General features: G+C 35.6%; 1 protein-coding gene across 2 annotated transcripts in view; it reads right to left on the reverse strand.

The window, feature by feature from the left end:
• sli (slit guidance ligand) overlaps positions 1–24,357 on the reverse strand; it is a 799,923-nt gene that overhangs the window by 119,855 nt on the left and 655,711 nt on the right. For both annotated transcript variants that reach the window (XM_069817706.1, XM_069817697.1), the window contains exon 9: positions 7,911–7,982. In XM_069817706.1, coding sequence (XP_069673807.1) covers positions 7,911–7,982 — 72 coding nt within the window. The remainder of the gene's footprint in view (positions 1–7,910; positions 7,983–24,357) is intronic.

Raw genomic sequence — 24,357 nt, forward strand, 5'->3', positions numbered from 1 at the left:
AAGAATCTTATTCTCAAACAACCTTAATCTCTGTTCCTCTCTCAAAGCGAGAGTTCAAGTTTCACAACCATACAGAACAACCGGTAATATAACTGTTTTATAAATTATAACTGAGATTTTTTGACAGCAGACTGGATGATAAAAGCTTCTCAACCGAATAATAATACTCATTTCCCATATTTATTCTGCGTTTAATTTCCTCCCGAGTGTCATTTATATTTGTTACTGTTGCTCCAAGATATTTGAATTTTTCCACCTTTTCAAAGGATAAATTTCCAATTTTTATATTTCCATTTCGTATAAAATTCTGGTCACGAGACATAATCATATACTTTGTCTTTTCGGGATTTACTTCCAAACCTATCGCTTTACTTGCTTCAAGTGAAATTCTCGTTTTTCCCTAATAGTTTGTGGATTTTCTTGTAACATAGTCACGTCATCCGCATAGACAAGGAGCTGATGTAATCTGTTCAATTCCATTATTATTATTATTATTATTATTATTATTATTATTATTATTATTATCATAATTATTATTATTATCATAAATACAGTAATATGTAGGCCTACACACTGTCAGTGTTCATTAGACCCACTTGACAGGTCTTATACAGGATGAATTCCTCTTCAATAATAGGGTTTCAGCCCACCTCGGGGATAAGGATGATCTCCTGTCGGAAATAATTTGTCTTGCAGCAGGAAATATTTAAATACGATAAATAGTATCTACGTCCCTGTCTACTAGAACTAAGTGGAACACGTGAACTCTGTTTGAACTGACTGCTAACGGCTACGATTAACCGAGTAACTTCGGTACTCCACGCCAAGCACATAAACCGGTAGAACCGAGTTACTCAACAGTTCTACTCGCTTCCTCCCCAGCTGTATGCTGGTTACAGAAATGTAGAACTTTTACGTCATTTTGGTCATTTTTCCTTGTTTTAACCTTTTAGGCGATTTTTTAAAAATTCAGATGGAATATTTTGGTCTTTTTTTAATTTTAAGGTGATTTTTTTTTTTTACTCATTTAAGCTAAAGACTTCAATGACGCAGTACGTGAAGTTTCTCAATATAGGAAAAGTCACAAAGTTAGTACTGACACTACACCATTTATGTGCGGAGTCTGTTTTTTTTTTATATTTTAGTTGGTTATTTTACGACGCTTTATCAACATCTTAGGTTATTTAGCGTCTGAATGAGATGAAGGTGATAATGCCGGTGAAATGAGTCCGGGGTCCAACACCGAAATTACCCAGCATTTGCTGGGAAAAAACCTCAACCAGATAACTTGTCCCGACCGGGAATCGAACCCGGGCCACCTGGTTTCGCGGCTAGACGCGCTAACCGTTACTCCAGAGGTGTGTGCGGAGTCTGAAAGGATTTTGTCGATATAAGTGATGCCAAAGAAGAAGAGAAATTCAGTAGGAGATGATGAAGATGAGCTTGTTAACATAATAAAGAGTAAAGGGGAATAGTATTAATATAGTAAAGAGTTAAGGGGAATGAAGCTATGGATAGGGGTGAAGTAACGGCACTAACTCTTCACGGATGTCTTCAGTCACTTTAAAATAGAGGTGTAGTAGTGCTGTGTCCAAGTAGTGCTGTATTAACACTATTCCCCTTTATTCTTTATTATATTAACACTATTCAAGCTCAAGCTCTGCAATATTATAATACCTGAGGAAAGGTTTAGTGAATGAAAATGAGGTGGCTGAACTATACTTCGTTCCATAATGTCTGACAGTCGACGTAAACAATGCTCAGAGAGAGAGAGAGAGAGAGAGAGAGAGAGAAGTATAAATTGCTACTGAACCAATGGCAGAAGTCTCATTGCACGCTTATCTTGAAGTTGGGCGGTCTGAAGCATTCTATCTCACCCCCAACTTCAAGATAAGCAGGGAATGAGACCTCTGCCAGCACTGTTTACATGGCCTGTCAGACATTATGGAACGAAGTATAGCTAAGAAACGTAGAAGGTTGAAATATACTGTGTTCTGCTTAAAATTATAGTGAAAGTAAATTTAATAACATTGCATGTTTAAACAGCAGCACAGAAAGCGATGCGTGGTGTGCAAGGTAAGCTCAAAATGCTTTCTTGACGATATTATTATGTCATGATAAGGCATTGCACATATGCATAATTTTATTGTTGACAAGAAAGCATAATTATGCTGCATTTATGGACTGCGTGCTTCAGTTAGGGACCTATTTATTCAAATAAGAAGTTTTTTTTATTCAAAGAGTAATTCTAAGTAATAAAGTTTTGTTACAGTATGCATTATAGCCAGTTTTCTTTAATGTTCAAACCCCATCCCCAGAACCAAATCCTGGCTGCACCACTACTGAAAATAATAAGTTATAGTCTAAATCCGGTTTAGGCCCGGTTTTATAAATATGGTTAATCTAAAGATTATGTTAAACCTAAGTTAAACCTAAGCATGGGTTTAACTCAACGTGCCGTATTACAGAGTCTCGGTTAAGTTAAACCGTAGTGGAATACGATTGGTATTACTGCTAGGAAAGAAAATAAGACGATCGCAATTGTTTAATTATATTATTGATTTAAAATAGCCGACGCTCGTGGAGAACCTTCATTAAGAAACATCTTTGTTCTTCGATATCAGAGACAGTATCATAAAAAAACCTAAAGAGGACCAATACCGCGTACTTCAGTACGCTTGTCAGACTTAACCTCAAATAGTTTCTTAACGATGGCTACCAACGTTACACTCCCAAACACAATGCAGCCAAACTAAACCTTGCATGACCATCCGCGACGTAACTCCATACAGAATCAACTGGGTAATGAAGTAATAATATTAGTGTACGTACTTTAAGAGTTGTATAGAATATTTATGAAACAGAATTCAGTCAAACAATAAAATTATTTTTACGAGTCTAGTAAAATTAGATACCTATTATTAGTGTGTTTATACATCAGACCCATAGTAAATCTTACCAGGAGCCTGTCTATCACACACAGTACAATGCACAATAGGTTTATAGTAGATTTATGGACATCTCCGAAATCTTCCATCGTTTTCAGTATGCCTAGGACTGCCAGAGGAAAAATAGCGCAGCGCAAGTAGTAACTGATGCAGAGATTCAACAGAATGTTTTCAAAAATATAAAAAGAAATCATTTATCTTTTCAAATAATCTTTAAATTCAAACCCTAAAACACGTATTTTTGCACTTTCTCATTTTTCTGTTGCACGTTGTATCCGAGTTTCAATTTTTTAAAACAAGGTTAGGACTATAAGCCTAATTCTGAAGGTTAGGACGTCTGCTTCGGAAACCTCAATCTGTTTTAAAACTTATGTTCATTTATGTATATTTCGAAGTGGTGCACTCAATTTCGAAAAATTTTTGGCCGTCGTGATCGTTCAGTAATATTGATCACTCACATATAGTCACTCATAAGTTCTGCAATATCCATGTGTATTGCGGGTACCGCCATCTTGCACTGTTGAGCCTTGAACTGCAGTTTAAACGACAGAGAACTGCCGATCAAGTTAAACTCAAGTTAACTCAAGATTAACTGGTAGTTAAGGTTTATAACACGAATCAGAACGAAAAACTTCAGTTTAAACTGAACGTAAGGTTTAAACGGCGTTTATAATACCGGCCCTTAGTCCTGTACTGATGCTCGTGGACAAAACTTTCAACATCACAGTGGAAATGCAAAGTGATTTTCAGAGCATTCTCTATGACTAGGCCTACACAAAAGCTGAATTATGAAGTTCATATCTTAGATGATTGACAATTACATTCTCATACATAAAGCAATTCGTATGAAGGAAGATTTATCCACGTCTCAGTTAAGTGAAGAGCTTGGATGTTGTGTCAATTTTGTCGGCAATGTCTACAACACGAGCAGTCCAACTCCACACGGCATTATTGATGATTCACCCATTCAAAGCAATGAAAAGCCAACGAGAGGTGCTTGATGACGCCGTTAATGGTGAGAAAGAGGGCACTAGGAGAACATACTTCAGCGCTGTGGAACCCAGTAAGCCACTCTCCGTGATTAAAAGCCACTTTGTCCATTCTTATAGCTGACAAATGTGGTCGTCTATGTGGACCTCTCTGTAATAAAACAATCCTACCACCGCTGACACATATAACGAATTCCGAACCTATTATACAGAGTGTCCCTAAAATGCACACAATTCGATGTCAATTTATCGATATACGAAATATAAAGATGATGTGCTGTTATGTTGTAAGAGTGTCATTTCAAATAGTTCTACGAAAATAAATGATTCCAGCATTCCTGATACAGAGAAAGTGCTTTTGCCTATCAAGTCTGTCTACCCGAGTGTGTTTTTTATTTTAGTAGGTTATTTTACGACGCTTTATCAACATCTTAGGTTATTTAGCTTCTGAATGAGATGAAGGTGATAATGCCGGTGAAATGAGTTCGGGGTCCAGCACCGAAAGTTACCCAGCATTTGCCCATATTGGGTTGAGGGAAAACCCCGCAAAAAACCTCAACCAGGTAACTTGCCCTGACCGGGAATCGAACCCGGGCCACCTGGTTTCGCGGCCAGACGCGCTGACCATTACTCCACAGGTATGGAAACCTGAGTGTGTACATCGATTTATTCCACTCTAACGAACAAATTCGATCATATTAAATATTAGTGACTCAATGACCACCATATAAAGGATAGCTTCTATGAGGAATTGGAATATACTTTTGATCAGTTATCTAGATATCACATGAAAATTTTATTGGGGCATTCCAACGCTAAAATAGGACGGGAAGATATTTTTAAATCGACTAATGAAAAAGAGAGCCTACACGTAACTAGTCATGACAATGGAGTTACGTTAGTCAACTTTGCCACGTTAAAAAATGTAACTGTCAAAAGTACAACATTCCCCATAAGGATATACAGGACGTTCGCTTCCCCCTGCGGCCGGGCGATGAACAGCAAGCACGCGGAGCAGCAATAATATAGCCTATCAACGTGCTGCCACCCGTGCTTAAGAATCACTCAACAGCTGTCCATCATTTTGCAGTCAGCTGACCTAATTGCGTTCTGTTTCAACAATCAGTTTGCTTTACTGAAGCGCTTAAAAAAACTCCTCAAGGCCACGCGTGGTGGTTTCTGTGAACAGTCAGTTTACGCTTGTACGCTTGAAGAAGAACTTCAGCGTGTGAATGGAAATTTTATCAGAAGATGTCAAGAATGCATCAATGCAGCTGGACACCACTTTCAGCATCTTTTGTAACAAGGTTAGTACTCAAGTGATAACAAGAAATGAGTAGGATAACCTTGAGGATTGATACACGTCGCTAACTAATGCTCCGCGCTTGCTGGCCGGCCGCAGGGGGAAGCGAACGCACTGTACATAAATATACTTGGACTTCTCCAGATGAATTGACACACATACTAGTATATTAGACATTCGAACTTTAAGGGGGACAGACTGTAATTGGAGAACTAAGAGAAAGACTATCAGTAGCCAAGCGAGTAGAGCAACAAGTTAATATTAGTAAATTCAATATTCTGAAATTAAAGGAAGAGAAAACTAAGCAACATTATCAGGTCGAAATTTCGAATAGGTTTGCCACTTTAGGAAGTTCCGACGATGTTAATAACATGTGGGAAAATATCAAAGATAGTATCAAAATTGCAGCTGAGCAGAGTATAGGTTATTATGAAACTAGAAAAAGAAACCGTGGTTTGATAAAGATTGCTGCATGGTAGTAGAAAGAAGGAAACAGGCAAAATTGAAATTCTTACAGGATCCAGTTGAGGAGAATAGATATAATTATTTCAATGAAAGAGGGAAGCAAATCGTACACTTAGGAATAAAAAAAGATTACTTGAAGGAAAAACTGAATGAGGTAGAAACAAATAGTAAAAATAAAAACATTAGTGATTTATATAAGGGCATAAAGGAATTCAAGAATGGATATCAGGCAAGGGTAAACGTGTTCAAGAAAGAGAAGGGTGACTTGCTTGCAGACTCTCATTAAAACCTGAACAGTTGGAAAAACTATTTTGGGCAACTACTAAATGTACGTAGGCCAAATAGAAATAATCGGGAAGAAATTAAAATACAAACTGCTGAGTCATTTATACCCGAACACACACTCCCTGAAGTCGAAATTGCAACAGAAAATCTGAAAAAGTACAAGTCTCCAGTACTGATCAAATTCCAGCAGAATTAATACAAGAGGGTGGAAGCGCATTATCTAGTGAAATTTATAAAATTGTACTTGCTATTTGGGAAAAGGAAATTGTACCAGAACAATGGAAGGTGTCCATAAATTTATCTATTTGTAAGAAAGGGGACAATATTAACTTTGATAACTTTCGAGGAATATCACTTTTGTTGATGTTGTACAAAATTTTGTCCAATATTCTTTTGAGAAGATTAACTCCATACGTAGATGAAATTATTGGGGATCATCAGTGGCGTAATAGATCGACTATTGATAAGATTTTTTGTATTCGACAGATATTGGAGAAAAAATGGGAGTATAAGGGTACAGTACATGAGTTATTCATAGATTTAAAAAAGGCGTATGACTCGGTTAAGAAAGAAGTTTTATGTAATATTCTTATTGAATTTGGTATTCCCAAGAAACTAGTACGATTAATTAAAATATGTCTCAGTGAAACTTACAGCAGAATCCGTATAGGCCAGGTTCTATCTGATGCTTTTCCAATTCACTGCGGGCTAAAGCAAGGAGATGCACTATCACCTTTACTTTTTAACTTCGCTCTAGAATATGCCATTAGGAAAGTCCAGGAATTGGAATTGAACGGGTTGCATCAGCTCCTTGTCTATGCGGATGAGGTGAATATATTAGGAGAAAATCCATAAACGATTAGGGAAAACACGGAAATTTTACTTGAAGCAAGTAAAGCTATAGGTTTGGAAGTAAATCCCGAGAAGACAAAGTATATTATTATGTCTCGTGACCAGAATATTGTACGAAATGAAAATATAAAAATTGAAAATTTATCTTTTGAAGAGGTGGAAAAATTCAAATATATTCGAGCAACTGTAACAAATATAAGTGACATTCGGGAGTAAATTAAACATAGAATAAATATGGGAAATGCCTGTTATTATTATTTGGTTGAGAAGCTTTTGTCATCTATTCTGCTGTTAAAAAAATGAAAGTTAGAATTTATAAAACAGTTATATTACCGGTTGTTGGACTCTCACTTTGAGAGAGGAGTAGAGATTAAGGGCGTTTGAGAATAAGGTGCTTAGATAAATATTTGGGGCTAAGAGGGATGAAGTTACAGGAGAATGTAGGAAGTCACACAACACAGAACTGCACGCGTTGTATTCTTCACCTGACATAATTAGGAACATTAAATCCAGACGTTTGAGATGGGCATGGCATGTAGCACGTATGGGCGAATCCAGAAATGCATATATAGAGTGTTAGTTGGGAGGCCAGAGAGAGAAAGACCTTTGGAGAGGCCGAGACGTAGACGGGAGAATAATATTAAAATGGATTTGAGGGAGGTGGGATATGATGGTAGGGACTTAATTAATCTTGCACAGGATAGGGGCCGATGGCGGGTTTATGTGAGGGCGGCATTGAACCTCCGGGTTCCTTAAAAGCCATAAGTAAATAAGAAAGACCTACGATTTGTTCCTATGGTATTATTGATGTAATTGTAAGAAATTAGTAATCAAGTGAAGCAGATCGTCTTAATCATTGTTCTTATGTACAATTTTAAAGTGAAAAATTCTAATTAAAGGATATGGAATTATTATTAGTGAGAGATAATAATGTTGGAAGAAATGTCGTGAAATGTTATGAAAGAAATTATTTGCACGTAGTATGGATAAACGATTTTTTTTTAATTCAATCTGATAGAAAAGGTAACATAACAGAGAAAAATTTGTTTGTGATGGCAGTGTACTTACAGAGACGTGAGAGATTTCAGCCCCAGGAAAGCGTCAGCTGCAATCTTTGTGATCTGGTTTTTACTGAGGTCGCTGAAACAAAAGAATAAGAAATTAACAGTCACTGCGAATTACATGAAGTCTACTGTACTCCAACCAGGAGAAAGTCTCAGGGCAATGAGACGGAGCGGGGTAATGCTATGAATGTATGATGATGTTGTAAGGTCACACATGTGGGTACACGCATCTCCATTGGATAACTCTCAAAGCACAAACGATAACACTGATACACATGTACTTATACTACCCTAGTTACATAATTAGATCACGGTTAATTCCCTGGTCTTTTAATCCCTCCATACATGAAATAACATATACAGGAGAGCGCATGTTTTATAAACTGACGTTATAACGGTAATATTATCTATCTACTTCGCTCCAATAGATGACGCAGTAGTAAGCACATTCCTTTCACGGTTATTCTCCTGGTTGGAGGACAGTATTTAGTTATACATTTAAGGAGGGTGATAGGTGCAATTTTTATTTTATATATTTTGTGTAAGCTACGTCCTTCATTTTTGTACACAAAATCACGGTGTGATAAATAATTATGTGGTGAGGATTATTTTGTGTAAGTCCATTAGTTTCTGAGTTAACAAAAATATTATGAAAACTTTGCATATTTCGAAATAAAATGTGTCGCTGAATTTTTCAGTAAAATATTTTATTTAATTTTATTATTTTTTTTTGCAAGACCAGTGACATATTTAGAAAAAAATATCCCGCACTAGTTTCCGTATATCTCTACAACAAAAGGGGAAACAATTTTTTTTAAATCACTGTATACCTAAAATTATAAATTTTCAATTGCAACTAATTATAAGTATTTCATTTTTTATTTCAGAAAGTATTCATTTAATCATAAAACCCTGCGCTATTTTGTTAACCAAAGTACACAGAACATGCAGTAAAAATTTCATGTTCCTAGCATCAAAATTGTAAGAGATTTACACCTCGAAACTGACGAAATGTGCTGAAAAAAGGTATGAGAAAAGAGCTTCTAAAATTTGCGTGAAATTGAAGTTTAAGATGCAGTCATTTATATATTGCATAATTTTTATGCTTTCGGGCGCAGCAATGCATAGAGACTTGCTCAACATATAAACAAGAGATTGCTGATTATTTTTAAAAGCAAACGAAAATGCGATTTTTGACTGAAAATGACCAAAAATTCACCCGTCACCACTCTTACGAAATCCTACACATAATTTCAGCTGTAATGTAGGCCTACGTATTAGCTGAGGAAAGCCTTCTTCGCAGAACAGATTCGATTTTGCGTATTATCCGTTACTATTCCAACTAAGTACCGTCAACTTCATGTATTTATTTATAGATTTTACCTTCACTTCTGAATTTCCTCTCTCTCTCTCTTTTTTTTTTCTTTCTCTTTGAATAAATCATGACACCACTTAGTACCAAGAGGATCAATCATTGATTGATTCGAAAGAAAAAAATTGCTGTATACAAAAAGAGGGATATACAGTGAAACAGATAACATTCCGAAACATGCTATTTTATATCAGACATTCCGAAAATTTGTATTTCTAAGAAATTCTCGAAATTGATTTTTTAAGGATCAAAATTTCCTTTTTAGGTTAATCTTTGTACAATGAGTACAGATTTAAACTTCACCATCAACAGAAGCAAGCTTCCAATTGTAAGTGGCTTACATTGATACAATTTATATACAAAATAATAATAGTGAGAAAACAAAAGAAGCAACACAAACGAAAGAAAGAAGGATACGTAAAAGATGCTAGAATATAATACTGCAATTAATATTAGTGCCAAATGTCAATATAATAATGATGAATTATTTCAAGATTAGAGTAAAACCACAGTCTAGTATATACAGTCACGAAGCTTGAGTTGTGAGGGTGCTAGGAATAATAGACTGTGCTGGTATTGTTTTGCATTGTCTGTAATGAGACGATATTAGCGATTCTAGTGATTAGCAACTATCTATGGATGCATATTTACTACGTATTGAGCTTCGTGACTGTATATACTAGACTGTGGTAAAACATTGTAATACACTTCTTCATAATTTAAATACCTAAGGAAATATAGTTCCTTTTAAAATGATATGACATTTTTTAACCGATAAACTGAAATCTAATTGAGAATCACAATTTAAAGACAGAGAGTTGTATTACACATAACAAACAATGGAGAGTTATTGAAGAAAACATTTCTAGGAAATAGAGAACGAAAGGTTGCCTATGACGTAATTCTGTTCTTTTTACATTCAACTGAAGGAATTTAAGAAAATCATACTTATTAAATATTCCATTAACAGTCTTATAGAACCTTTCAGCACGTTGCTCTAAAGTGATTGACTCCAAGGTTTAGAAATATCAAAATAACACAGATTATCTTATGGTTGATTGCAATCTTATCAAGAAATTGTTCATGACATGGTAAAAGGTGTCGGCAAATGTTACAGAAATTATTCAGAATCATACCAAACAGTAGTTCCAACAAGACGGGATACAGCCCATACTGCCAGAGACACTCTGCGGTTGTTGAGAAATCTTTATTTTGAACGTTTAATTTCTCAATTTTGGCGACACCAACTGGCCCCAGACCTTTCAGCTGTTGATATTTTTTTCTGTGGGAATACCTCAAAGAAAGAGTGATTCAAAACAGTGTATTCAGGATCTGAAGAATAGGATACAGACAGAAGTCTAAGAAATGAACGAAATCCTAGATTTATTGCAACGTGCCATGAAAAATTTGCGGGTAAGATTGCAGCAGAGCATAAGATACCGAGGGGCTCACTTCAAGTAACATGGCAATAAATTACATTTCTCAAGCCAAAATCTGTGTTAGGTTGATATTTCCAAATCTTACATTCGCTTTCGAACAGCATGCTGAAATTAATCAGAACCAACTGCCAAATTCTGTATAATATAGTACAAGAAAGAATGATCAAAGAAAAGAAGTAAAAAAAAAAGATTAAAAAGAAATCAATGTAATAAAATGAAAGCAACAGATAAATAAATAAAATTCAATGTACTTAACAATAAGATTAACGAAACAGAGATGTATAAAAAAGTAAGAAACGAAAATAAGAACGGGAAGAAAAAGAGTGGCAATACCAAGAAAGGAAGAGGAACAGAACTCAACTAAAAATAAAAGGAAAGGAAAAATATTTGAAAAAGTACGAAGGAAGTGAGGAACAGAGAAATAAAGATAAGGTGAAACACTGAAAGAGAAAATATGAAGCGTGGGAAAGAAATCCACGCTTTAAGAAACAAACGCAGAGCAAGCTGTTCTAATTTCTCCATAGTGATATTAAGAAACTCAACACTCAGATATCAAATTTCCCTCCGTGACGTACCGTGATCAAATATAGAAAGGAAAGGACACAGAACTCAGCTGCAAAATAAAAGAAAAGGAAGAATTAGAAAAAAAAAAAAGAACGCTAGAAGTGGTAAAAAGAGAAATAAAGAAAAAATGGAATATTTAAAGGGAAAAATATGAAGGAATGGGACAGAAATCGACGCTTTAAGACAAACAAACAGCCAGTATGCTATTCTCATTGCTACATAGTTACATCACAGTCTAGTACATAGACACCACGAAGCTCAATACGTAGGGAATATGTTTCCAATTATAGTTTAACTTTAGTTGCTAGAGCCTAGGATCGCTACTATAGCATAGTCAATTGTTTTTAGTAGGTTATTTTAAGACGCTTTATCAACATCTAAGGTTATTTAGCGTCTGAATGATATGAAGGTGATAATGCCGGTGAAATGAGACCGGGGTCCAACACCGAAAGTTACCCAGCATTTGCTCATATTGGGTTGAGGGAAAACCCCGGAAAAAACCTCAACCAGGTAACTTGTCCCGACCAGGAATCGAACCCGGGCCACCTGATTTCGCAGCCAGACGCGCTACTCCACAGGTCTATTGTTCCTAGTGAACTCTATACTTCATACAAACACGTCAGATTCACGAGGAGAGCATTAGAATGTGCCCAATATCTGAAGTTGCCTTATTCCATAAGAATGAACACTTCTTAAATGCTACAAAGATTCGAAACCTTCTGAGGAAGAGAGAACTTGATATTTGGTGTCGTCATCCACAGAAAAGGAAAGGCGTAGTTTTATTTAAACAATATCCTAATGCCAACAAATGGATTTGTAATCACGAAGGACTCTCCAACAGCGAATGGCGCGATGGCATTAAAATGGTTGGAAATGTTGCTGAAGTACGTGCTGTGCCGGGAAGATCTCAGGACAACCGTTGAAGGCATTGCCACAACGAGGTTGAAACGTCCTGGGATCCTGTCCGCACGGCGAAGTTCTGCGAAACGCTAGACACCACCAAGTACGATCAATTATAACCACTGCCCTTAAAGATTCCGATTACAACACCTTTGAAGAAGTACATGGTCTCTCCGTCACTGGCAGTACACGGCGCATAGCTATAATAGCTTTCAAGGAATCTACAAGATCTGGATTCATAATTGATCCCACTGTGCGTTTCGAAACGGGTGAGGAACAGCCAGCAGAAGTGGATAATGAAAAAAGAATATCTACAATCCTACCATTCCTTATTACCTCCAAAAATACCAGCTAAAAGAGCTTGAAGTGATCGGACTTCTGGTTGGAGCAAGAGGTACCGCTACTCTCTTCATGAAAGATGTGTTTAAGAGGCTTGGAATACCTACATCTAATATTCCGATTGTAAACTTAACTGCATTGAAAGGATCTATTGCTTTCCTGAAGCATCACCTATATTCCAAATCAAACTAAGTTCATTAGCATTCTTTACTTTTTTGTAACACTTACCTGTCTAAAGCTAGGTATATTTTCACCAATCACTAAATGTATTTGCAGCTATGTACTTGTAGGAGTTTCATTGTTAAAACAAAATCAATGGTTCAATGAACTTGTAAACATTTATATGGTTAAGTACTCTTTGTCCCTTGTGGCAGCTCACGAATGGTGAGAAGATTTATAAATTAATTAAAATAGTATAGAGCTCCCTGTATTGTTCCTAGTACTCTAGTTGCCAACCGCTTGGAGTATTGTATCGCGAGAAATGTAAAAAATCACCTCAAACTTCGTGACTGTATGTACTAGACTGTGGTATGTGGTAATATTAACCCGTAATTGGTGAGGTAGTGGCTGTGAGTACCCCAGCCATTGTAAGAAAATAAGCCTGCGCCAGGTGGATGTGCGGAGATATATTTTTTTCTTTTTCATTGCTTATTATGCTGCCTGCTTCCCTAATTTTGAAGAAAACTAGTTAAAAAAATAAAAGTACTGGATTATATAAATTAAAAATCCAGTTTGTTTATCTGAGTGCTACGATACAACTTTCTAAGTTGGGGTAAGTGCAATCCCCACCTCACCAGTTACGTGATTAGAAAAATACCTCACCGCTTACGGGTTAAGAAACGCAACATTAAATTACGAAATTTCCCTCCGTGACGTCGTATGCTGATCAAATATGCAAAGGAAAAGGTACAGTTCTCAGGTGAAAAAAATAAAAGGAAGGATTAGAAAAAAAAAAAAAAAAAGAACACCAGAAGTGAGAAAAAGAGAAATAAAGAAAAAGTGGAATATTTAAAGGGAAAATAGACTATGAAGCGAATGGGATAGAAATTCACTCTTTAAGACAAACAGAGGTCCACACCTGTGGAGTAACGGTCAGCGCGTCTGGCTGCGAAACCAGGTGGCCCGGGTTCGAATCCCGGTCGGGGCAAGTTATCTGGTTGAGGTTTTTTCCGGGGTTTTCCCTCAACCCAATACGATCAAATGCTAGGTAACTTTCGGTGCTGGACCCCGGACACATTTCACCGGCATTATCACCTTCATCTCATTCAGACGCTAAATAACCTGAGATGTTGATACAGCGTCGTAAAATAATCCAATAAAATAAAAAAATAAAAGACAAACAGGTAGTATGCTATTCTCATTGCTACATGGTGATATTAAGAAATGCAACACTAAATTATCAAATTTCTCTCCGTGACGTCGTATGCTGACCAAATATACAAAGGAAAAGATACGGTTCTCAGGTACAAAATAAAATAAAACGAAGGATTATAATAAAAAAGAACACCAGAAGTGAGAAAAAGAGAAATAAAGAAAAAGTGGAATATTTAAAGGGAAAATATGAAGCGAATGGGATAGAAATTCACTCTTTAAGACAAACAGGTAGTATGCTATTCTCATTGCTACATAGTGATATTAAGAAATGCAACACTAAATTATCAAATTTCTCCGTGACGTTGTATGCTGATCAGATATGAAGAGTCCACTGCAAGAATGATGGATGTCATTTGGAATACATTTTGCAGGAGAAGCAATTGAAAGTTTTAAATGCATAGCGCTCAAAGCGTAACTGTGATTTTCCGATCATTACTGGACAATGACTATAAGTGTTAATGCCATATAACTCTGTATGTACATTTTATATGTCTTAAGCTATGTATTGACAGTCTTGGTTCATTTTCGACAAGAAAGTGACATCCATCATTCTTGCAGTGGTCTCTTCATATACAAAGGAAGAGGTACAGTTCTCAGGTGCAAAATAAAATAAAAGGAAGGATTAGAAAAAAAAAGAACACCAGAAGTGAGAAAAAAGAGAAATAAAGAAAAAGTGAAATATTTAAAAGGAAAATACGAAATGAATGGGAAAGAAATCCATGCTTGAAAGACGACCAGCAAGCTATTCTGATTGCTACATAGTGATATTAAGAAACGCAACACTAAATTATCAAATTTCCCTCCGTGACGCCGTATCCTGATCAAATATCCCTCTCAGTGTGTACCGTATGAATAATGAACGGTTTGGTCAGGGTTAAGGAATTTAAGACGCGCGAGAGAGGAGGGCTTACTAATTTTTCATAGGAAATAAGCAAGCTGTCTACACGTTTACACACACTCGTCAAGCTCTAAGTGAAAAGTGAAGCCCTCCCGCCTGACATGATAATATCACGTTGCACCCATTTGTAATCCTCCCCTTTCCTTCAAGGGACGGGCAGGGGGCTGCAGTGAATCCTCAATAAATTATGAACGTGCTATATTTTCATACTTTCCTTAGCAACCCCTTCTTAGGGCGGCAGGAACTGTATTACCCTCAAATTCCCTTAGAGACCGCTGCACAAAATTACATCGACGCGCTGTCACTTCCGATTACCACCGCCAGGGGGACAATAGATGAAGTTGCGAGTACACATGGCTGCATTTCACCCCTCCAGTCAAAAGTTTCATATCGGTTACAAGATGTAAAACACACACCGAAACACGTCATGCTTCGTGCTGCCACCTACCGCCGCAGAAGTTTACAAAACATCGTCGTCGTAGCAACGAACTTTTATTCAGACAATGCCAGAGGCTTTACTATAAAAATAGTTGCCACGTGAATAAATCACACTAACAGCTATACCATGTGTATTTCGGACTACAGTACATACCTAGGGAATTAACATTGCCATAAAAATCCATGTATTATAAAAAATTGAAAGTGGAATTTCATGTATCTGGCCATGTGTAATAAATTAGTAGGCCTTGTAGAAAAGAAGACTATTTACTGATTAATTATTGCCAACTTATCATATATGATCCTTTGACAACATATCAGTTTCAGGTTAGGTGATTCAAAATAATTATATCGTGGTGTTACTATTATAATTTCAGTTGTCTACACGCTAGAAATTCCACTTAAGTTAACACATCATCTCTGTATTCCTCATCTATCACTGTTGCTACCTCTCGTCACTGTAACTCTCTGCCGCCTGAAGTCAAGGGCTGCCGAACATTGAAATCTTTCAAATCCAAGTTAGAAAATTATCTTATGACGAGCTGCCAAACTAATTACTATTATGACAAGTGTTGTATTGCGTGTTTCCAAGTATTCACATTTTTTTTATGTTCTAGTCATATTTAACTTATTTTATCTTTTTGTTTTCATATTTTCCGATAATGGTATATCTATTATGTGACAACTTGAGCTTTATATAATCATAATTTTCCTTACTGTGTGTATCTAAAAATATTGTATACATTGTATGCTTTGTACTTCACTATTTTATTACTACTACTACTATTATTACTATTATTATTATTATTATTATTATTATTATTATTATTATTATTATTATCATTATAATTAATAATTGTCTTATTTTTTATACTTTGTATGTCTAATTTATTTTGACCTGCTGTTCACATTTTATTATGCTTTTTCCTTTCTTTCTGTATGTTATATATTATGTCTGATTTCTACTTACTCGTTGTTTACATTATATTATTATTATCTTATTCAGTTTTGTGTGTAAAATTGTAGTGTACTTTGTAAATTTGTAGTGTTTTTTGTAACGCAGTTTTACTCCTGGTTGAGTGTTAGAGCAGGCAGTATGGCCTTAACTCTGCCAGGTTAAATAAACCATTATTATTATTATTATTATTATTATTATTATTATTATTATTATTATTATTTCATTTGAAATGTTTTTTGTCATTAGGTTACTTTTTTCACAAAGACACAAATAAACAACAATTTTATCCACATCAAGTTTACACAAAATACTTTATTATCACATGAAGAAACACAATTAATTCACTAGGTGTTCGAATAAACCGCATTCTGCAGCCAGACAGTAACTTATGTGTTTGTAAAGTTCACTTCTGACATTGTCTAGCTAGTCTCTTGTGATTGTGTGGGATGACTGAACAATGGCTTCCTTTAGAGCTTGAATATTTGAATAGCGTTCTTCATTGGCATATAATTGATATTTCAGATGCCCGCATAGAAAAAAATAATTGGGAACAAAGTCTGGAGATCGTGGAGGCTATTCAATATTATCTCCTTGCCCTATCCATTGACCGGGAAAGGTCTTATCTAGATATTCACGAACAATGCGATTACTATGCGCAAGACATCCATCATGTTGAAACCAATAATATTCCGTCAATGAAGAAAGGATTTATAATTCTCCCTCTCAAAATCCCAGCCCACACATCAAGATTAATGCCATCAAACAGAATTTTAGTTGGAAATAATCAGTAGACAGTCTTCTTTTCTACAAGGCCTACTAATTTATTAACAATGGCCAGGTAGATGAAATTCCATTTTCAATTTTTTATACATGGCTTTCTTATGGCAATGTTAATTCCTTATGTACTATAATTTGAAATATACTTGGCATATACCGGTAATAACAAACAACAGAACTGACCGTGCAACAAACTCAGCGAGATTACTAATTAAAAATATTGGCAACGTTGGTAGTCTAGAATTTATTAGAGCTAATAATGTGGAATAGAATGTACAACGAGGTAATACAGAAAATGAGATATTACTGAACAAAACCAGCCAGCAACTTAGAAAAATATGAGATAACAACAAACAACAGAATGAGTCGTGTGGAAATAAACAGAGAAAACCAAAAACAAAAACTGTCCACGGGGATAAATTAGACAAAAGTAAACTAATATCAAAGAACAGAAGTCACCAGGTAGAAAAATAAATAAAATTAGATATATTACAAGGCAAAAACTGACCATGTGGACAAACTAGACAAAAACTGGCTAGATCGATAAACTAGACAAAATATGAGCTAATGAGATGGAACAGAGAAATGACTACTTGGCAAAACTTGATATCAGAGGCATTACTTAAAATTTGCCAAGTGGATAAGTTAGACAATATTAGAGCTGGTTGACTGATAATTGAATTATTCATACAGGCAACCAGTCAACCGGGCGGTCACTTGGTGGATTGAGTAATTGATTGATTGATTAATCAGGGAGTCATTCTGTCTTGCAGTTAGTCATTCGGTCGGTCTTTCATTTCATCCGTTCAGAAATGAGTTTGTCTGTCAGGTGGTTAATCAGTCATTCAGTAAGCCAGTCAGCCGGTCGGTGTTTGATTGATTAATCAACTAGTTATACAGTATTACAGTCAGTCATTCGGTAGGTCATTCATTCGATCGATTGATAAATTAATCTGTAGGTTTGATGGCCAGTCATTCATTCAGTCAGCCAGTCGGTTAGTTACTAATTAATCGATGAGTCATTCAATATTATAGTCAGTCATTCGGTCATTCATTTTTCATTCATTCAGTTATCAATGGGTTGACTAATTAATCGATGAGTCATTCAATATTATAGTCAGTCATTCGGTCATTCATTTTTCATTCATTCAGTTTTCAACGGGTTAACTAATTAATCGATGAGTAATTCAATATTATAGTCGGTCATTCATTTATTATTCATTCAGTTATCAATGGGTTGACTAATTAATCGATGAATAATTCAATATTATAGTCAGTCATTCGATCATTCATTTATCATTCATTCAGTTATCAATGGGTTGACTAATTAATCGATGAGTCATTCATTATTATAGTCAGTCATTCGGTCATTCATTTTCATTCATTCAGTTATCAATGGGTTGACTAACTAATCGATGAGTCATTCAATATTATAGTCAGTCATTCGGTCATTCATTTTTCATGCATTCAGTTTTCAATGGGGTAACTAATTAATCGATGAGTAATTTAATATTATAGTCAGTCATCCGATCATTCATTTATCATTCATTCAGTTATCAATGGGTTGACTAATTAACCGATGAGTCATTCAATATTAGTCAGTCATTCAGTCATTCATTTATTATTCATCATTCATTCAGCTAGTCAATGGGTTGACTGATTAATCGATGAGTCATTCAGTATTATAGTGAGACATTCGTTCGGTCAATCATTCATCAAATCAGCCAGTCGGTTGGTTGACTGATTAATCGATGAGTCATTAAGTATTACAGTCATTCGGTCGGTTGATAAATCAGTCAAGTCAGTCAGATGGTCAGTCGTTCGGTTGATCTGATAGTCAATCATCAGTATGTCAGTTAGCAGGTCAGTAGGTCATTCAATCAGACAACCAGTCAGTTATTCAGTTGGTCAAATAATAAGTAATTTGGTCACTCACCCAATAATTAGTGAATGAGCCAGTCAGTCGTTCTGTCGGTGAACCAGTCATTCTGTAGGTCGGTAAGCCATTCTGTTGGCCAGAAATGTTGACATTAATTAATTCAATGCCGTAATCAGAAAGGCTTATTAACTCTTCAGGCCGGTTTGCCGTACGCGTGTACGCAGCTGGCTAGCATAGTTCTGTAGCGGTTTTACGTACACGTGTACGCATCATGCAGGATTGCACAAAACTAGCTACAGTTCGTAATCAATTGGCGATATTTTCATGCGGTTTTTTCAAGTGTATTGCAGAGAGTCTGGTTTTTATTGCCTTATGGTTGTATTATGTTTAACCATTTCTAAAATTGAAATAAAAGAGTGACGTCACGTAAATTTAAGTATACTAAGGGATTTAAATATCACTTCAGCGCTTAGCACTAGGATTTTAAATTCCGGTTTGAGTGGTTAAAACAAAATCAAAATAGTTCAAGAATGCGATCAGGTATATAGCGACAAAACAGTAAAGAAAAGTTACCCCTACAATATGGCATGGAGACCCACAAGAAAACAGATTAACGCTCCCACTCAGTCCTACGTGCTTGCCGTCTTTGCCCCCCCCCAAAGAAAACTTCTCGGTACTCCTTCCTGTTAGAGACTGTGTGAACTGCAGTCAATTGGAAAAATTCATGTCAGCATCGAGAATCGAATTCGCTCCCTTTCTTCAATGTTTCAAGAAGTCTTTGGAATATTATTATTATTATTTTCGAATCGAAAATATAGACCTACATGAAAACTATTACGTAAAAGATACGCACACGTTCCTATATTGGTGGAATAAATTTCTTTTCCTGTCCTGGAAACGAACAAGCGTCCGTTTGGTTTGTATCCACGAAAGTTATTAAATGTGAATTATTTTACTAATCCATGTATCCCTTTCATTTTAATAATACCCGTACTTATTTTCGTGTCATCATCAGACGATAAATACGGTTATATATCTCCACGACAACCAAACAACACTGGGCCATTATAACAGAAAAGAATGATTTGTTGTCTTCAATTGGGTTTTAATTGCAGCCTCTTTACGTAACACAAAAAATGATGCACGATTTTTCCCTTTCGTATTCTCTTCAATATTTATCTCGTATTTCTAGATAGTAATCTGTTGTTACAAAATTACAGTCATACCAGATAGTAAATCTTCCATCTGTAAATGACCATACCCGTATCACATTCCGTTCTTAATTCTGGTGTTATTTTCATCCGTGTACAGAGCGGGTGAAGTTAGCCTACTCTTCCACAATGCAACTTAAATTGCATAAACTTTTCTTTTTAGTTGCGCAGCGAATGTTGCAAATCTCGTTTATATGTAAGCCAATAAATGCACAGAATTTCCAATTTTCTTAGTTGAACAATTAAAAAAAATGGCACTTTTACAAAAATGTTGAACTTAGTGTTTACCAGTAGCGGCTGGTGGTCAAAATAATGAGTGTGCTACACTCTCTATATCGGCCTACTGCATACACTTATATGTATTTATCGTAATTTGAGACTCGCCTAGTGACGAAATATGAAGTCCATACGACGTTCCTTCCTACTGCAGAACTTGTCAATTACCCTGGTGTTAAACGTTAAACCCCTCAATCTTGGACATTATACTCTTTTCTATTGACAGTATTGTAAGAGCAGTGAAACGATCCTGGGACATAGTGTTCCTTAAAAACGTTTTTATGCGTTCGAAGCAAGAAAAACATCTTTCTGGCTCAGCAGTGGTCATTGGTATTATAACCAAAATATTTAACAACTTCGTTACTTCACAGAATGGATTCTGTGAATTGTTGGAGGCTATATATTGAAACAATTGAACAACTCCATCTATATTTCGGAAGTCGAGTCTTCCGTATAGAACTCCAAGCTGTCTTTAACATTCGTTTGTTCAGTATAGTATAGCTGTTGACAGCAACTTCAAGTTCGCATTCAGGAAAATTATGCAAAAAATTGTCAAAAAATTCGCTGTTGTGTCTAGGTAGCTTAAAGACTGGAAATGATGAGTCGTTTCCTGAATTATACGGTCCCATACTTCCTTGGCTTCAATTTTCGGATTCCATTTTCCGTCGCTTGCTGACTGATTCAGGAGGAACCTCAAAAAACTGGTAGATGGCAGCAGCAGTCGGACACTTGAATTACCAAATAGTTCCGAGTTCTTCCACAAACAGGCATTCTTTCGTTACGCTTTACTTTTGCAATCTCCAAGCTGTGTTGTGCTGAAGCTGACTACAGCACTTCCCCGCGTAAAACTAGCCAATCAGAGCAGTTATTTCAGCTTCGCACATGCGCATTAATTGTCTACATTCTCATAGGGTTTTGAGTAGCACAACGAACCCCCTGAGGCACCAAAGAGCGAAGAGCGAAGACTAAACACTCTATAACGCGTCATGAACATAACCACGGGAAATTGTCAAATGACAGATGAAGTACTGTGGTATTACAAATACATTATCTGAGCAAAAATTATCATTGTGCTGTAGCACTGTAGCACATAAGGACGGGCCGTCCCTGGTGTTTACACACAATTCTGTTATTCCTTGCATGCAACTTTATGTTTCGTAGTTCTTGATCAGCTGTTGAGAGTCTATTATGAAGACTTCATGAGTTGTATGGGAAAGACAAAGAATTCTATAAAAATAATTACAGAAATGTCACAGAAAGATTTCGATTATTTATTAGTTGGGAATATTAATCTCTACAAAAGAAACGTACATTAATGAGAAAGTCTGTATTACAAACAAAACGCCTTATAGTAATACCACAGTCACGAAGCTTGAGTTGATGAGGGTACTAGGAACAATAGACTGTGCTGGTACTATTTCGCATTGTCTGTGATGAGGCGATAGTAGCGATCCTAGCGGTTAGCAAATTTCTATGGGTGCATATTCCATACGTATTGAGCTGCGTGATTGTATATAGGCCTACTAGACCGTGGTAATACCTACTGGGATTTTTAACAACCAGTAATTCGGTAGGCCTATGCGATAATGGTATGTATGTAAATAAACATTTGTTTCGTAGTTTTTTGTTTTTATTAATGTAATATAACCGAATTACTCTCTAAGAAGCAGTAATTGATATATCTTTTTTTTTTTCATACTAAACTCTTATTATTTCAAGTAAAAAACGAGATGTATGTGAAGCTATGACTTTTTGAAAGGAGATTATTTGAAAATATTACAATTTTATTTAGCCATTGAGCTCCCATGCAGTTTTAAATTGATTTTATATGTTACTTTCAAATTTATAGACTTAATTTTATTTATTTCGTTTGTAAATGTGAACTTAATTTATTAATATATATATTTTTTTGTTTAATACAGGGACATCACTTTATTTTTACGAACATTTTTAACATTGACCTGGCTATACGCCGAAACACTGTTACCCCCTTTCCATTACAGCAGTTTCGTGTTACTAGTGCAATATGTAAACAAATCATTTTACTAGCTATAGGAGGAGAGAAAAGTAGTGTATCTATTTATGTTACAGGGAAATACAGTATTACGATTTTCAGTTTGATCATTTATTTTACGGTATTTTATCAAAAAATAGAATAGTAACAATTTTTTTTCCAAACTCAACTCTTCAGGCGGTTATATTCATTATGTAATGTCTACTTTATTCAGCATATTACTAACCTAATTTATTTCTGAGAATTTTGTGAGCACTTCCGTAAGAAACCCCAATTTCTACAGCTAGCTTCTTGACCGACTTATTAGGACTTCGCTGCATATTTTCTCTAGCATCATCTGTCATCTTTGTTGGCCATCTTACACTTTTCTTCCTTTCTGTACACTCTGATGCTCTAAATTTATCTACCAGATTAATGACTTTCCTACGAAAATATTCCGTAATGATATAATCAGAAAAGCGTGAAAAAAAAACTGTTGTTTACATTCGGTTATATTGTAATTCCAGTTTACATCATTGTTCTTCATACCTACAAACAGTAAAATAAAACTCTTGTTTAAATAATGCTGTTAAGTACCGTACCATATTGTAGGGTACCATACTTTCGGTAACTCTAATCTTCACTTCTACTCAGTCCACACAGATCAATTCAATTATGCTACACACCATACCTGTGTGGAAATAAACTTCAATAATATAAGCTCTTTCTTCTATAGAAAATGCAACACATTTCTGAAACACACTGTACTCTGCACTGTTTACTTCACTGCTGGCAACAGCGGCCGTAAGTTTGTGTGGCGACGTTAGCAAGAACATTAGTAAAAGGAGTGGGAGTCAAGCAAATTCAGAAATGCAGGCACAATAAAAATTCAAGGAAAAATAAAGTGATGTCCCGGTACCTTCTTCCAACTTCAAGACTAGCGTAGAATGAGACCTCTGTCATTGGTTGAATAGCAATTATCCTTTCCCCCCTCTCAGCCACTACTGTTATATCTCCTGTCAGACATTGTGGAACGAAGTGTAAGTTCCCTATAGTTGTCTTCGCGTTGCATATATATATATATATATATATATATATATATATATATATATATATATATACTGTATGTACTTGTGACTTATAAATCTCCAGTCAAATTTCGTTAATACCACTGAAATATACACCCTTTGACACGGAAAATGGTTGCTCTCCTGTAGCGTGAATTTGTCTGTATCGTTTGGGTTAACGCGCAATTCATCGGGGAAAATTTTAAGCATCGAGGTACGAGGACGACGTTCAGTCGTAGCAGCTCAACAGCAAGTGTATCCAAGACAATACCTTGGAAAGCGACAAAATTATCAAAGCTAAAGCAGCCTTGTAGTTAGAGAGACCTGTGATAAAATAGACCTTTATTAAATATATTGCGAAATTTTTAAGAAACCGTTTTAGGCATTGTAATTACGTTTATAAACTGAATTTAAGATGTAACTCCTGATGCTAATAAAATAGCTGTATTTAATAGTGGAATCTGTAATGGATTGAAAGGGTAAATTCCCATAGGGGGTCATAAGGAACCAATATCAATAGTTGGAGATAAGCTTCTATGAAAGAATGCCCAGAAACATGAAATGAAGAAGAATACTTCTGAAATAATAAATAAAATTATACCTCATCGTAGACCTTTCGTTACTATCTTCGTATGTAATCCTTGATAAGTACCTTCTCGTACAATATCTCGTCATCATTGAATTATTGTTAATAATATAATAGTTATACCGATTATTAACAATTCTTGATTATATTGGTGAAATCATTTAATTATACCTGTTATTGTTACTATTGCTCCAATAACTCCAGTTAATGGCCATGGGCTTTGATCAACCAAATGGAATGGGTGATTTGCGTGTCTTGTCATTAATTTACTTCTCTAGAATATAAAGTACTAAGTACTGCAAATACATATGACTGAATAATAGCTACTGCGGATTCCAGAATTAGTAGCGCAATTTGGGTTATAATTAATAATCTTAATA

Source organism: Periplaneta americana, chromosome 2 (genome assembly GCF_040183065.1).
Source record: "Periplaneta americana isolate PAMFEO1 chromosome 2, P.americana_PAMFEO1_priV1, whole genome shotgun sequence".
In the NCBI taxonomy this organism is placed as follows: Eukaryota; Metazoa; Arthropoda; class Insecta; order Blattodea; family Blattidae; genus Periplaneta; species Periplaneta americana.